Source organism: Podarcis bocagei, assembly GCF_964188305.1.
Source record: "Podarcis bocagei genome assembly, chromosome: 11".
Lineage (NCBI taxonomy): Eukaryota > Metazoa > Chordata > Lepidosauria > Squamata > Lacertidae > Podarcis > Podarcis bocagei.
The window spans coordinates 9,296,923-9,310,560 of NC_138136.1; the positions used below are offsets into that span (position 1 = coordinate 9,296,923).

Genomic DNA, 13,638 nt, shown 5'->3' on the forward strand with positions numbered 1-13,638 from the left:
CAGGAAGGAGATCGCGGCCGGCCGGCCAGCCAGCCAGCCTGCCCGTCCCCACCCACTTGGCGGCGGCAGCAACGCGCCCTCTTGCGCTCCCGCGGAAACTTCTCGCCAGCGCTGAGTTTGGGGCGCCCTCTGGTGCCGCTTTCGCCTCTCCAGGCAGCGCGACCCATGCCCCGCGCGAGAGTTATGGGGACTGTGATAGGAATTTTGAGGTCTTGTTGTTGTTGTTTAGTCGTTTAGTTGTGTCCGACTCTTCGTGACCCCACACAAAAAAGAGTTGTCTAAATCTTGTTTTGTTTTTAAATTGCATCTGATATAGCTTTCTTTTCTTTCTAGATTCCCATCTCCAGTGTTCCTTGGAGTAGGACAGGTATGCTCAAAGAGTAAAAGGTTCTAAATGACAGGTAGCTTAAGGCTAGTTCCAAAATGTGGGTTTTGTTGATGTCAGTGGCTTGGGATATCAGTGTTGAATGACTTCCGATTAAGGTTTAAGGCCTATTCATGCAATTCTGTAACTTTGGGTGGGAAAGGGCTGAAGCTCAGTGGTAGAACCTTGCACACGGGAGATCTCATGTTAAAGTCTCTGGCATCTCCACATATAGCTGGGAGAGACTCTCATCCAAAACCCTGGAGTGGTACTGCTTTGTTGTTGTTGTTGTTTAGTCGTGTCCGACTCTTCGTGACTCCATGGACCAGAACACGCCAGGCACTCCTGTCTTCCACTGCCTCCCACAGTTTGGTCAAACTCATGCTTGGTAGCTTCGAGAACACTGTCCAACCATCTCGTCCTCTGTCGTCCCCTTCTCCTTGTGCCCTCCATCTTTCCCAACATCAGGGTCTTTTCCAGGGAGTCTTCTCTTCTCATGAGGCGGCCAAAGTATTGGAGCCTCAGCTTTAGGATCTGTCCTTCCAGTGAGCACTCAGGGCTGATTTCCTTAAGAGTGGCTAGGTTTGATCTTCTTGCAGTCCATGGGACTCTCAAGAGTCTCCTCCAGCACCATAATTCAAAAGTATCAATTCTTCGGTGATCAGCCTTGTTTATGGTCCAGCTTTCACTTCCATACATCACTACTGGGAAAACCATAGCTTTTACTATACGGACCTTTGTAGGCAAGGTGATGTCTCTGCCGGATTTACAGATAAGCTAAACAAGCGCTTACGGCCCCACTCTCTCTCTTCTTTTTTTCCAAATATTTTTTATTGGTTTTCACAAAATTATAAACAAACACATAAAACAAACATAAATCATAACCTTATTAAAAAGTACACTTATTAACATGGTGAAGTGACTTCCTCGCTTCCCCTTGGTTGAATTTCAGTGCATATGCTTTTAACGGCTTTCCAAGTCACAGTTCTTATAAAATTTAACTTGAACATTAACATCCTTAGATCTTTTCATTTTGAAATTATACATATAAATTCATCACTTAACTTATATAAAATCCTAAGCCAATTAAGTATCTGCAAGCTGTTTCCAATTAATTTAACTTGACATATTTAACTCTCTTGGCCCCCCCCCCCGACGAAATTTAAAGGGGGGGAACAACACCTGGATGTGCATTTCCAAAATATAAGATAAAAAACAAATAAAACTTGCATACAGCAACAGTGTTTTGTGTTGTGTAGGCTCCTATGATGTAAGTAATGGGCCCCGCCTGCTCCCTAAAATATCACTGGTTTGCTCATTTCTATATATAGGGTACCAACATTCTATTTGTTTATTTTTTTTCTTTTCAAAATATAGTCCGGTCCCCCACAAGGTCTGAGGGACAGTGGACCAGCCCCCTGCTGAAAGTTTGCTGACCCCTGGACTAGATTATGAGTCTTTGTAAATTGTGTTTCTAAAGGAACTTATGTTGTTGCCAAATGCCAATGTGTTTATAATCCATTATTATTATTATTGCATTTTGGTGCCTTTGTTGTTCAGGAACGCAGGTTGCTTTCTTACCTGTTACAATTGGTTTTCTGAGAGATCTTCTATTCCTAATCCATTATGAAGCACAGCAACACCCGTTATTAAAGGTTCATTCCTGGAGACCCCATCAGCAAGGCCGCGAGTGGGGTCTTGTCATCTGGGCAGCCCAAGACCTCCATACACACTGCCCATGTTTTCACCCAAGGAAGGTCACTTTGGTCCAACTAACGCAGTGGTTAGACTTCACCCTCAGAGGCGAACTCCATTGTTTCGAGACTGATGGATGCCAATAGTCCTGGAGGTCAAATGCTTTTGCACACTGCCATGAGAATGGCAAACTGAAGTGACAAACATTACTCAGCCATAACAGCCTTTGTATGACCTACACATATTTCCCCTTCAGCAAATCCTAGAACCCATTTCTCATTCTATTTCACAACTGATTTATGTTTAACTTTCTCAGCCCTTCACAGCAGCAGGATTGATGTTCACATTCTTTCTTGAGAGATCAAGATCTAGGCATCTTATTTTGAATGTATACTTATGAACCTATAATAGCATGTTAAAAAAATTCTCCTAACCATACACTAACACACTCAACTGTTCATATGTTGTTTAGTCGTGTCCGACTCTTCGTGACCCCATGTGCCAGAGCACGCCAGGCACTCCTGTCTTCCACTGCCTCCCGCAGTTTGGTCAGACTCATGTTTGTGGCTTCGAGAACACCATCCAACCATCTCGTCCTCTGTCGTCCCCTTCTCCTTGTGCCCTCCATCTTTATATGCAACTCTGCATCTACAGGAATTCAAACTGTATGGCAGCAAGTTTGCCCTCTTCTATAAAAGCTGAAGTTTTATCAGTTTGTTGGTCTGGAGCATTCAGGTGTGTTTTAACACAATGCCAAGGAGGAAAGACGACAAGGCTCTTAGAGAAGCAAGTGCTTCTCATGAAACTGGGCTACCTCCAACCAATTTTACGCCCATCATTCTACCGTGGGAAAGAAAGGCTATTCAAAAATGGAAAACATTCAAGACAGTTCCCAATCTTCTCCGTGTGAGGGAGGAGAGCATGTTTAGGGAAGCTTTTAAGGTTTGATACATTACTGTATTTTATGGAAGCTGCCCAGAGCGGCTGGGGAAGCCCAGCCAGATGGGCAGGGTATTAATAATAATAATAATAATAATTCGGAGCTGGCACAAGTGACTCAACATCAACACACCTGGCACTGAATTGCTAAAGAAGTTTGGATGAATATTCTAAGAGCTCAAGAATGATAACTACAAACTGATCAAATATATAGAACAATGACAAGTGGTACACTTGCTGATGATCAATTAAGCAAGGGCATTTGATTAGCAACCCGTTTGCTACTTAGCCTCCTAATTCCTATGGAAGCAGTCAGGGTGTACTTCAATTTTCACACATGATTTCTCCACCTTGACTTTATTTCTCTTAAATAAATCATGACATGATGTAATATGTGTTGTTGTTCATCTGAGGTTGTATGTATCCCATTTTAAGACCTGCTAAGGAACAAATGATTGCTTTTATGTCCTGATACTGATATTCAAAACCACAGAATTCAAAGAACACTTTCTTTTCCCCACGGCTGTATTTGTAGCTCCTTCTCCTCACTCACAGTTTAATAAAAATATTTTCCAGTGCTAGAATAAGCCAGCCCTTAAGAAAGCATATGAACAAAAACAGGCTTATTAGTCAAGGTTTCAAATGCACACAAGGTGCTTTGCATTTCCTGTTAAATAACTGTTAAATAAATTAGAGAGAGAACTGTACCAACCAGTTCTTCAGTGTACAAGAGTCAGAGACACAGAACTATTGTGCATGCACCAGAACTTCTGAATGTAGCATACGATCTCAAGGATACAATGCAAAGCAACAGTATTATCATAAACAGTTTTAAAACTCAGGCAACTTTTTATTCAAAGCTTATTAGAATTACAGCATTTTAATTCATGCCAAAAGTACAGCTTAATCATATGAAGCAGAGAATTCTTGAACCACCATTTCAAAAAGCCAATCTTTTTCACAAATGTAACTTATTCTGGAGTTTTCCCAAAGATGTATTTTATACATAATTGGTAAAGCAGCTCAACTAGCCTAGAACTAGTCCGTATGCAGGGTTTTCTTTAAAAAAATAATTAAATGCATATTTTCAATATGCATTCTGTGTAAATATAGATTGAAAAAAGGGGATGTGTTTGTGTGTGCCAACAATGAACTAAGTCTTGCTCGCAATACCAGATGTTGCAGTCGTAAGTTTACCTTTAAGTTATCAGTTGGATTCCATGAAGTGCAAAATGTTTTTCCCCTTTCGGGGAAAGCATCAAAGTTGGCATTTGAGGGTCCTTAGCCTTTTCCCCCCAAGGACTTCATGTCAATTGTTATGTGCTTGAAAAATCCAGGTTGAAGTGCTTTGCTTTAAAGAATCAGAGGTGGCAAACAAACATAAGAAATTAACAAGCCCAAAAGTGACAGTGTAATTTAAATCCATCTACTGCACTACCTTCCCCCTTTCTAGCTGTTTGCCAGCATTAATACATACCGTATTTTTTGCACCATAACACTCACTTTTTTTCCTCCTAGAAAGTAAGGGGAAATGTCTGTGCGTGTTATGGAGGGAATGCCTACGGATTTTCCTCCTCTAAAAACTACGTGCGTGTTATGGTCGGGTGCGTGTTATAGAGCGAAAAATACGGTAATTCTTAAGGATATACAAAAATGACTTTGACACTATATAAGTATAACCCTGGAAATGTATCTTTATCTTGCCAATGACAAGACATCTGTAATTAAACTTTATACTGGGAAATAACATTCTTTGCTCATTTGTTGTGGTCAGAAGGAATGAAGTCCAACAAATGCATATAGGTGGTTGTTAGGTCAAGTATCACATAGTTTATATTTTTATGCCAATAGCCTTAATTTTTTTCTAAAAACAGGAGCATAAAATTCTCTTAGTCTATTATGCACCTCTACTCAGTTTGATCACAAATCGCTATAAAAGGCACATGCCTGGCATATGATAACTTAAAACTATTAAGGCTATACCTTTTTTCCCCGTTGAGTGCTCAAGAGCACGAAGTGCTATCCCTATATCTTAATTTGGGGGGAAAGGGGAAAAAAATACTAATCCATATATCTCACACTTGCAACTACTTCCAGAAGCCTAATTTACTAATTGTATAGCAAATATTTTTATCAATAACTGTACTAGCTAGTGAACACAAAACTTGGTATGTAACGTTTCAAATGGAAGCAATAAGGTGGCGTTATGCAAGAAATATCTATCTGCAATAAAATCTTCTGAAGCAGTATTAGTGTTTGCTGTCTTTTACTAAAACCAATGCTACCCTGTAAATATCCCCATTACCAAAAACAAATCCCATTGCTCTAGGGTCTAAATCTGAAAGAAATCCTCAATTGATGGAATGTTACCATGATGCCTAGAATTTGCAAGATGTATCACTCAGTTATAGGTGAGTCCAACAATGTGCAAATGCTCCCAATATTCTGTTGGGAACAAGAAGTGCTACTCAACCAAGAGACTGCCAAGACCTCAGCCTACTAAAAGGAAAGTCAGTCTCCATGTCAGTAGTCACAGTGAAGATTCTGAACGACATACTACCCAGTTATTCTATGCTGCTACAAGGTTACAACAGCTATTTCTAGCACTCTTGCGAGCAATGCTAGGTAAAATATTGATGTTTGAAAAACCATGGTTGCATCACTGTTTACATCCAATTTTTTTAAAGAAAGTTTCAACTATTTTCTTTGAACATACGTACCATTATTCTAATCTAGTGAGTTCAGAAAGTGCTTCCTGTGAAAACTTTATCAAAGAATGACAGGAATTCTGACTTTACACACTTTTACATAGAGGCAAGCCCCACTGATTGCAGTGACTTACTTCCACATAATTGTGATCAAGAGCAAAGCCCTAACTTTGCAAATCTAGCTTTCCATAACATGAGCATTTCCCACTCTGCATTATACAGTCTCCTATTTACAAAATACTTTAAAAAGCTTTACATCTGACTTTCTCATACAAAAAAAAAAGTGCAATTCTCTTACCCCATTTTCTGGGGCAACAACATTCTTCATAAATTCTACAGAATAGCAGCCTATAGAAGCAAATAAGGTGCTTAGCTTATGCCCAGGAGCTAACTGGTTTTAAGTACCAAATGCAGTACTTTTTATCAGCAGGTCCAGTTCGTATATTACTGTCGCAATGGTGCCCCAGCCAAGTTGGCAAGCTCAATTAGTGCCAGTGCTCCATGCAAGCGTTCGCGCTGTTCTTGGAGGCGGCTACAGGAAACTGAATGGGCAATATTTTTTTCCTCCTCCTCCTCATCTTCAGACTGAAGATATTCCATGGGATCCTGCTGCTCCTGGTCAGGCTTATGAGTAGTTTTGCTTTTCAACATAGGAGTGCGCTGTTCTCTCATCTCCCAGTACCTGTCAGTAAAGATGAATGTTAGCATTATAAATAGCAACTGAAAACACTGTAGCCTGATAGTCACTTGGATTTCATTTAATTAAGCTAAGGAAAGGATTGGTTCATTCAAAGCAAAGACTGTGAAGTAAGAAGGAATAAGAAGCCTTTAAAAAATAAGACTTGCCGAGTGTGGTTTGAAATGCCATACTTACAATACATCCAACGTGACATGACAAAATGTTCCCAATTCTCAATGCTTTTAAACTTATTTCATTTACGAATTGCTTTTAAACATTGCAAAGTATTTTAATAATAATAATATAAAAAACAGCTTTGCATTTTATATGAAATAACTAACTTTGCCAGCCATTCAGCAACAGCTTTGTTCTCTGCAGTTTGTTTTTTATTCAGTCTGTCTGTTGGTTCTTCTCTCCTCAGCTTTGCATATGGATGTTTGGGACAATGCCGGTTTGCATGCGTGAATCTGCTTACGCATCCTTATTAAAAAGACAAGACAGTCATACCAATAATTTAAACAAAGACATTCTACTAACTTCCCATGTTTAAAACACAAACGCTGCTTGGCCCAGAAAACATAACATTAAAAACATACACCAAGTGGAGTTTTTCTGTAATTAGTGTTACAAAGTAGACACTAGCACTTGGCAACCAAAATTCTGGCTTATGTGTTCCTTTAGCCCCTTTAGCTTTCCAAATTATTCTTGCATCTCCTCCCCACTTATTCCAAAGATGTATTGCCCTATGGCCACACATGCTAACTGGCCATGAAATGGCTTTCCCCCCTTCAAGCTACATAATCCCCATAGGTCCTTCCTTCTAAGGAAGCAAGGGGCCTACACAAAATACTCCCCTCCTCCATATTCAAGCACACAGCTTCAGCTTTCACCATTTTCAGCGATCCCAAACCCCCACGCCCAGTCCTAGTGCTTCACTACATGATGCATTCTTTCAAAAGTGCTTTCTTTTCACACATTCCAGGCAAAGCACTCATTATCACCAGTTTTAGCTGAGGAATTAAATATTAGTTGAACACCCACCCATAGATTTCAATGGATTTCTAAGCACTTTATTTTACTGTTAATACCATTATTTTTTCAAACTAGTAGTACACATAATCTTCCTTCCCTCTCGTATAGTACATATTAGAAGCAGGCACGTCTTATTCCCAATTGTATTCACGGCAGTTTATTTCAACAAAGGTTAATTGTGTCTTGGCTCACCATTTTCAGCGCACACAAAAGGTTTTTCCCCTGTATGGAGACGTTGGTGCGTTTTAAGTTGCCCACTCTGAACAAAAGCTTTCCCACACTCTGGGTAGTCACACAAATAAGGCCTTTCACCTGGGTGAAAAAAACAATCACGGGGTTGAAAAGGGTATTTGTAGAAATAAAAGCACTGAAAACTCATTCTGAAAAGTGTGTTATTTTTGTTTGTATTGTAAAGCTGTCAAATTTTAAAATGTTTTTAGTTGCTTTGAAATACAATTAAGGGACAACAACAAAGATGTACATAAAATTCAGAATGGACCAAGTGCTGATGCTCTAGCTGGCATGCTACTTGATTACACATCTTTAATTAATCTCTCTGATATACATTCTCTGCTTCTAAGTTACTGCAAAAGGTACATCCTATCACGGGCATAGGCAGGATTTTTGTTGCGGGGGGGGGGGGAGAAGCTCAGTTTGCTCTTTTTATTGCTGGGGAGCAGCTGCCCTTCTTTGCCCCCCACCCCCCGGGCTGGCTATGCCCATGCATCCTATATTTCTTCATTCAAACAATTCAACAGAATGGGCATCATTCAAAGTTAAGATTCTTTGAAGTCCCATTGGTTTAAAGTTCTCCCATTGAAAGGACAATCCTATAGCCCATGGGTAGGCAAGCTAAGGCCTGGGGGCTGGATTGGGCCCAATCGCCTTCTAAATCCGGCCCACGGACGGTCCGGTAATCAGCGTGCTTTTACATGAGTAGAATGGGCCCTTTTAATTAACATGCACCTCTGGGTTATTTGTGGGGCATAGGAATTCGTTCATTTCCCCCCCTTCAAAATATAGTCCAGCCCCCCACAATGTCTGAGAGACAGTGGACCCGCCCCCTGCGGAAGAAGTTTGCTGACCCCTGCTATAGCCCTTTGGAGGGTGCCAGAGATCTGACACAGCGGGGAGTTTTGCTGTTGGATTTCCCTTCCGCATCACCCCTGAAATCTCAAGTGTGTTAGTCCAACATATGTCAGAGCTTTGATGCTGTAGGCCTGATACGAGGCTTCTTGGGGGCATGCCAGGGGAGGAATGAGAAAATGCAGAATGCACAAACATTCCTCCTTCACTTCTGCTCTGCTGGGTTGAACCTAGCAAGCCTTTGTATTGGGCACCTGAACTGCCTTAGGTTCACTCCCAAATCTTAGCTGGCTAGTGGCCATAATTCCAAAGCAAGTGTCAAAAGCTTCAGAGTGTCTTGTTGTCACCTTCTGCCTGGATGAACTTGAAGAAGCAGAATCCTTGTGACCAACTTAGGAGTTTAAGGAAAGAGGAAAAAACAGAAGATTCAAACCAACCACCTACTTCCCACCTCAAAATGACAGGTCATCATCTTGTGTTTGTTCACTTGGAAGCAAGACCTAGGCCTATTATAAATGTAATTAAAAGACTATCACAGTATTTCATACTGCCGTGAAGCTACACTGTTTATTAAGAGACAGGTTTACAGAAGAGCAACAAGGAAATATGGAACACATGCAGTTCAGGGGAATTATTTGAGCCTCCCCACAAATTAAATGCATCTCTCACAAAAAGTTATAAGCAAGGAAGAAACTAAAGAAGCCTCTATTACATGATTAAATGTGTGAAATACTTGCTCTCATTTCTTTAAGTGTCAGCGATCACAGAGTTGGAAAGGGACCACAAAGGTTATCTAGTCCAACCCCTCGCAGTGCAGGAATCTTTTGCCCATTGTGGGGCTCGAACCCACAACCCTGAGATTAAGAGTCTCATCCACTCCCAACTGATCTATCCCAGTCGACACCCTAGGAATGAATACTTCCAAGACTACTTCACCTGGATTTCAGATTGTTGGTGAAATGCGATTGTTGTACTATTACAAACTGTAATGTCATGTTATGAAACTCCACCCTATCACAAATTCCAATTAGTTCATAACAAACACCTTAGCCTATTTTTCTCCAGGACCCATGCTTTGACAGAATATCCATGCTTGATCTTCCCCCTTCTTGACTTGTTCCACTTACCAGTGTGAGTTCTTTTGTGGGCCTGTAAAGACTTCTCTCGTGGGAATACTCTGTTGCAAACACTACAACGAATCCTGCTTGAAGAGTGCTCTCCCTCGCTTATTAGATCTCGGACGGTGTCTGCTCTTGGTCGACCTCTTCTAGTCCCATCCTGGTACATAAACAGGCCATTATCAAATGCTTCCCAAGAACTACTTTATAAAAGGTGGTGGGGCATTAGACCTCAGCTCATAGGCCAGTGGAGCTGTTGCAGGCATTTCCTGGCACAAATCTACGGTATTCATCCGTCACAACCTGCTAGAGCCCAAAACACTGGCATTTTTGTCTGCACCTGTTTGCTGAATGTGCGATCAATACATTTAATAGATACATTATATCTAATTGTGCTTGGTATCTTACTGGGCACTTTGCACAATGCCAGTCTGGCATCGCATTGCATACTGTCCAACATTTCTCCAATGAAAATAGGGCCATATTATTCTATAATGCTGCCGATAATTTTTTTTATTTATACCACGACCATCTGACAGGGTTGGCTCAGCCACTCTGGGTGGCTTCCAATATAAATAAAAACTAAATAAAACATTAAACTTTTAAAAACTTCCCTATACAGGGCTGCCTTTAGATTTCTTCTAAAGGTTGTATTACTTATCCCCTTAGTTAAATGCTTGCCTACAGCTGAAATAAACAGATTGAATTGTATCTCCTTAGTTCGGGGATCACATTTCTCCATACCCTCCAACACAGGGGGACTTGGAGGGACTGGCATTGTGAAGATGCTCGCGCATAGGTCAGCATGTGGCTCCCTTATCCCTGCCTTTCTACTAGTCTCAAAAGAAAAAGAACAGTGTTAAATTGCGGCAGCGTTCGCAACCACTATCCAGGGGTATGTGTGTGCCACTTATTCAGGAAACGTGTTCTCTATCAAGCTGGTGTGGTGTAATTTTACACATTACTTGGAAAGACAGGCGAACTAATTCCAGCGTACTGGAAGAAGCAAAGATCATCAGTGTTGAAGCAATGATTCTTCAGCATCAACTTCGATGAACCGGTCATGTTGTGCGAATGCCTGATTATTGTCTTCTAAAGCAACTACAGTACTCTATTCTGAACTTAAAAATGGAAAGCGTAAAGCTGGTGGTCAACAAAGGAGGTTTAAAGAACAGCATTTGGAGAACAGCATTGACCAAAGGTGTCATGGGCTTTGAAGACGATTGAAACATGCTAAGAGGAAGGCACGCTTGGCAAACCCTCACCATGATAAACTCGCGCCTGGAAACCAATGTGCCTACTGTGGAAGGACGTGTGGATCCAGAATTGGCCTCCACAATCACTTACAGACTCATTGTTAAGACTGTGTTAATGGAAGAATGCGGCAGCTAGACTGGTGACGGCCGCCGAGACCACATAACACCGCCGAGACTTGAAAGACCTACATTGGCTCCCAGTACGTTTCCGAGCACAATTCAAAGTGTTGGTGCTGACCTTTAAAGCCTTAAATGGCCTCAGCCCAGTATACCTGAAGGAGCATCTCCACCCCCATCGTTCTGCCTGGACGCTGAGGTCTAGTGCCGAGGGCCTTCTAGCGGTTCCCTCGCTGTGAGAAGCAAAGCTACAGGGAACCAGGCAGTGGGCCTTCTCGGTGGTGGCACCCACCCTATGGAATGTCCTCCCACCAGATGTCAAAGAGAAAAACAACTACCACACTTTTAGAAGACAACTGAAGGGAAGTTTTTAATGTGCGGCATTTTAATATTTTTGATGTTTGTTGGAAGCTGCCCAGAGTGGCTGGGGAAGCCCAGCCAGATGGGCAGGGTACAAATAAATTATTATTATTATTATTATTATTATTATTATTAGGATCACCAAAGAAGAAAGAAGTGAGCATCAGGTTGGGACCTGGGAGGTCTGGGTTCAAACCCCAATTCAGGTGGGTTAAAAATGTAAAACGTAAAAATAAAACGTGTCTGCCAAATATTCAGGAAGCAGGAGTTTGCCGTTTATTTAGGAGTTGTATCAACCGGACATAAGGAGGCGAAGAAGAAGAATGGCAGATAAAGATGATGGATTTTTTGGAGCTAGCTGAACTAACCGGAAGAGTCCACGACCAGAAGGAGGAGGAATATCAGGAAGATTGGATCAAATTTAATGATTAGTTAAACATGTTAAGTTAAACTAACTGAAAACAGCTTACAGATACTTAATTGGCTTAGGATTTTGTTTAAGTTAAGTGATGAATTAATAGGTTTAATTTCATAATGTGAAGATCTAAGGATGTTAATGTTTAGGTTAAATCATTTTAAGAACTATGATTTGGAAAACCGTTAAAAGGACATGCAATGAAATTCAACCAAGGGGAAGCGAGCAAGTCACTTAATAATGTTAATAAGTGTAATTTTTAATAGGGTTATGATTTATTTATTTATGTTTGTTTGTTTATAAGGTTGTAAAAATCAATTAAAAAAATTGGGAAAAGGGGGGGACATAAGGAGGGGAGGTTGCTACCGTCGTTGTTGTTATTTAAAGGGCGCAGAGAGCGCGCGCGCGCCCCCTTGAGCACCGCAGGTGCCCAAGGGAGCTGCTCCTGCGCGCCCAGCCGCGAATTTCGAGCGTGCGCGCGCGATACCACGCGGAGGCGCGCGCGGGGGGGGACCTCTCAATACACACACCCACACCCGCTTTTGGCGCGCGGAGGTGTCGTCACCCAGAGCGTGAATCACTCGCGGAAGTGACTTAACTGCACACATACATACCAAAAAAAACAGAGCCCCCGAGGGGGCGGGGCCGGCCGTTGGCCAGAACCCTTTAAAAAAAAAAAAGGATTCGGGATCCCTTTCCCCTCAACCGCCGCCGCGCGCGCCTTTCCCTGCACCGCCCCCTCCAGGGGCTCTTAACCCCTTCGGCGCCGCACTCACCCTCAAGTGCCCGCCGCCCCCGATGCCGCTGTCCGGGCTGCCCGCCTCCTCGTCCTCTCCGCCCGAGCGCCCCGCGGCTCCACGGACGCCGCCGCCTGCTCCTCCTCCACCTCCTCCGCCATCGCGGAGAGGCTGCGGCGTGGCCGACGGGGGGCTGAGGGTGACGTTGTGCGCGTTCTCCCCCCAGCGCCACGGGTAGACCATGAAGTCGCTGAAGCCCGGGCTGGTGGGGATGGGCGGCGGCGGCGGGGCGCGGCCGTCGGCTCCGCGGGGCGGCTTGACCGGGGTGGTCTTGATGACCGAGACCAGGACGCGCTTGGGGGAGTCGCCCGGGCACAGGAGGACGGGCGCGGGGAGGCCCGGCCGCTCCGACATCCTGCGCCGGGAGTCGCCCTCTCGCACGGTGCGCTCCGCCGCCGCCCTCGGCTCTTCTCCGGTGCCTGAGGGGACGCCTCAGGGGCGCATGGCCGCGAAGCAGGCAGAGCTTTTCCCCTCAGGGACGCCGCCAATCCCCAAGCAGCCGCGGCCTCTTCCCACACGCGGCTTGTCGCCCAGCAGCGGCCGCAACCCTGACCGCCGCTGCCGCCGCCGCCACCGAATCCAAGACTTTCCCGCGTTACATTTCGCGCCTGGGCGGAACCAATCACCAAGTCGGGCGCCGACGTCAGGAGAGTGGCGGGCTGCCGCGGCCAATGACGTGCGGGGAAAGCGCCCAGCTCCCTCACTTCAAAGGCGGGCGGCTGGGAAAAGGTGGGACTTAGCCGTAGCGGAGCTCAGCCATTGGCTGGCGCTTGGCCGTCTCCGGCCAACAGAATTCGAAAGTCTCCCAGGGTGGGTGGGCCGCCGGCATCCCACCAAGGCCCGCCCCCGGCTGTCCTCATGTGAAGAATTGTGCTTGGTGCTGATTGGCTGTGGGCAGGAAAGAGGCGGGTTCTGTCGCTGGCGGTTAAATGCGCAGTAAACAGGCTTTGGGCGCGTTTGGCGCGTTATTTAGTCCCAGGCGTCTGGCCAATCACAACTGCCGACGCAGCTCTCTAGGCGCGCTAAGCAAGAGGCCACCTGAGCGCTTATCACGTGACAATCTCTATTTAAA

General features: G+C 43.9%; 1 protein-coding gene across 1 annotated transcript; it reads right to left on the reverse strand.

The window, feature by feature from the left end:
* Positions 1-6,098: 6,098 nt before the first annotated feature.
* ZNF367 (zinc finger protein 367) lies at positions 6,099-13,638 on the reverse strand. Its single transcript, XM_081213843.1, has 5 exons — positions 12,546-13,638; positions 9,631-9,781; positions 7,610-7,729; positions 6,727-6,865; positions 6,099-6,388 (listed from the first exon to the last, which is right to left on the reverse strand). The coding sequence occupies exons 1-5, from the start codon at positions 12,918-12,920 to the stop codon at positions 6,151-6,153; spliced, it is 1,023 nt and encodes a 340-aa protein (XP_081069969.1). The 5' UTR covers positions 12,921-13,638; the 3' UTR covers positions 6,099-6,150.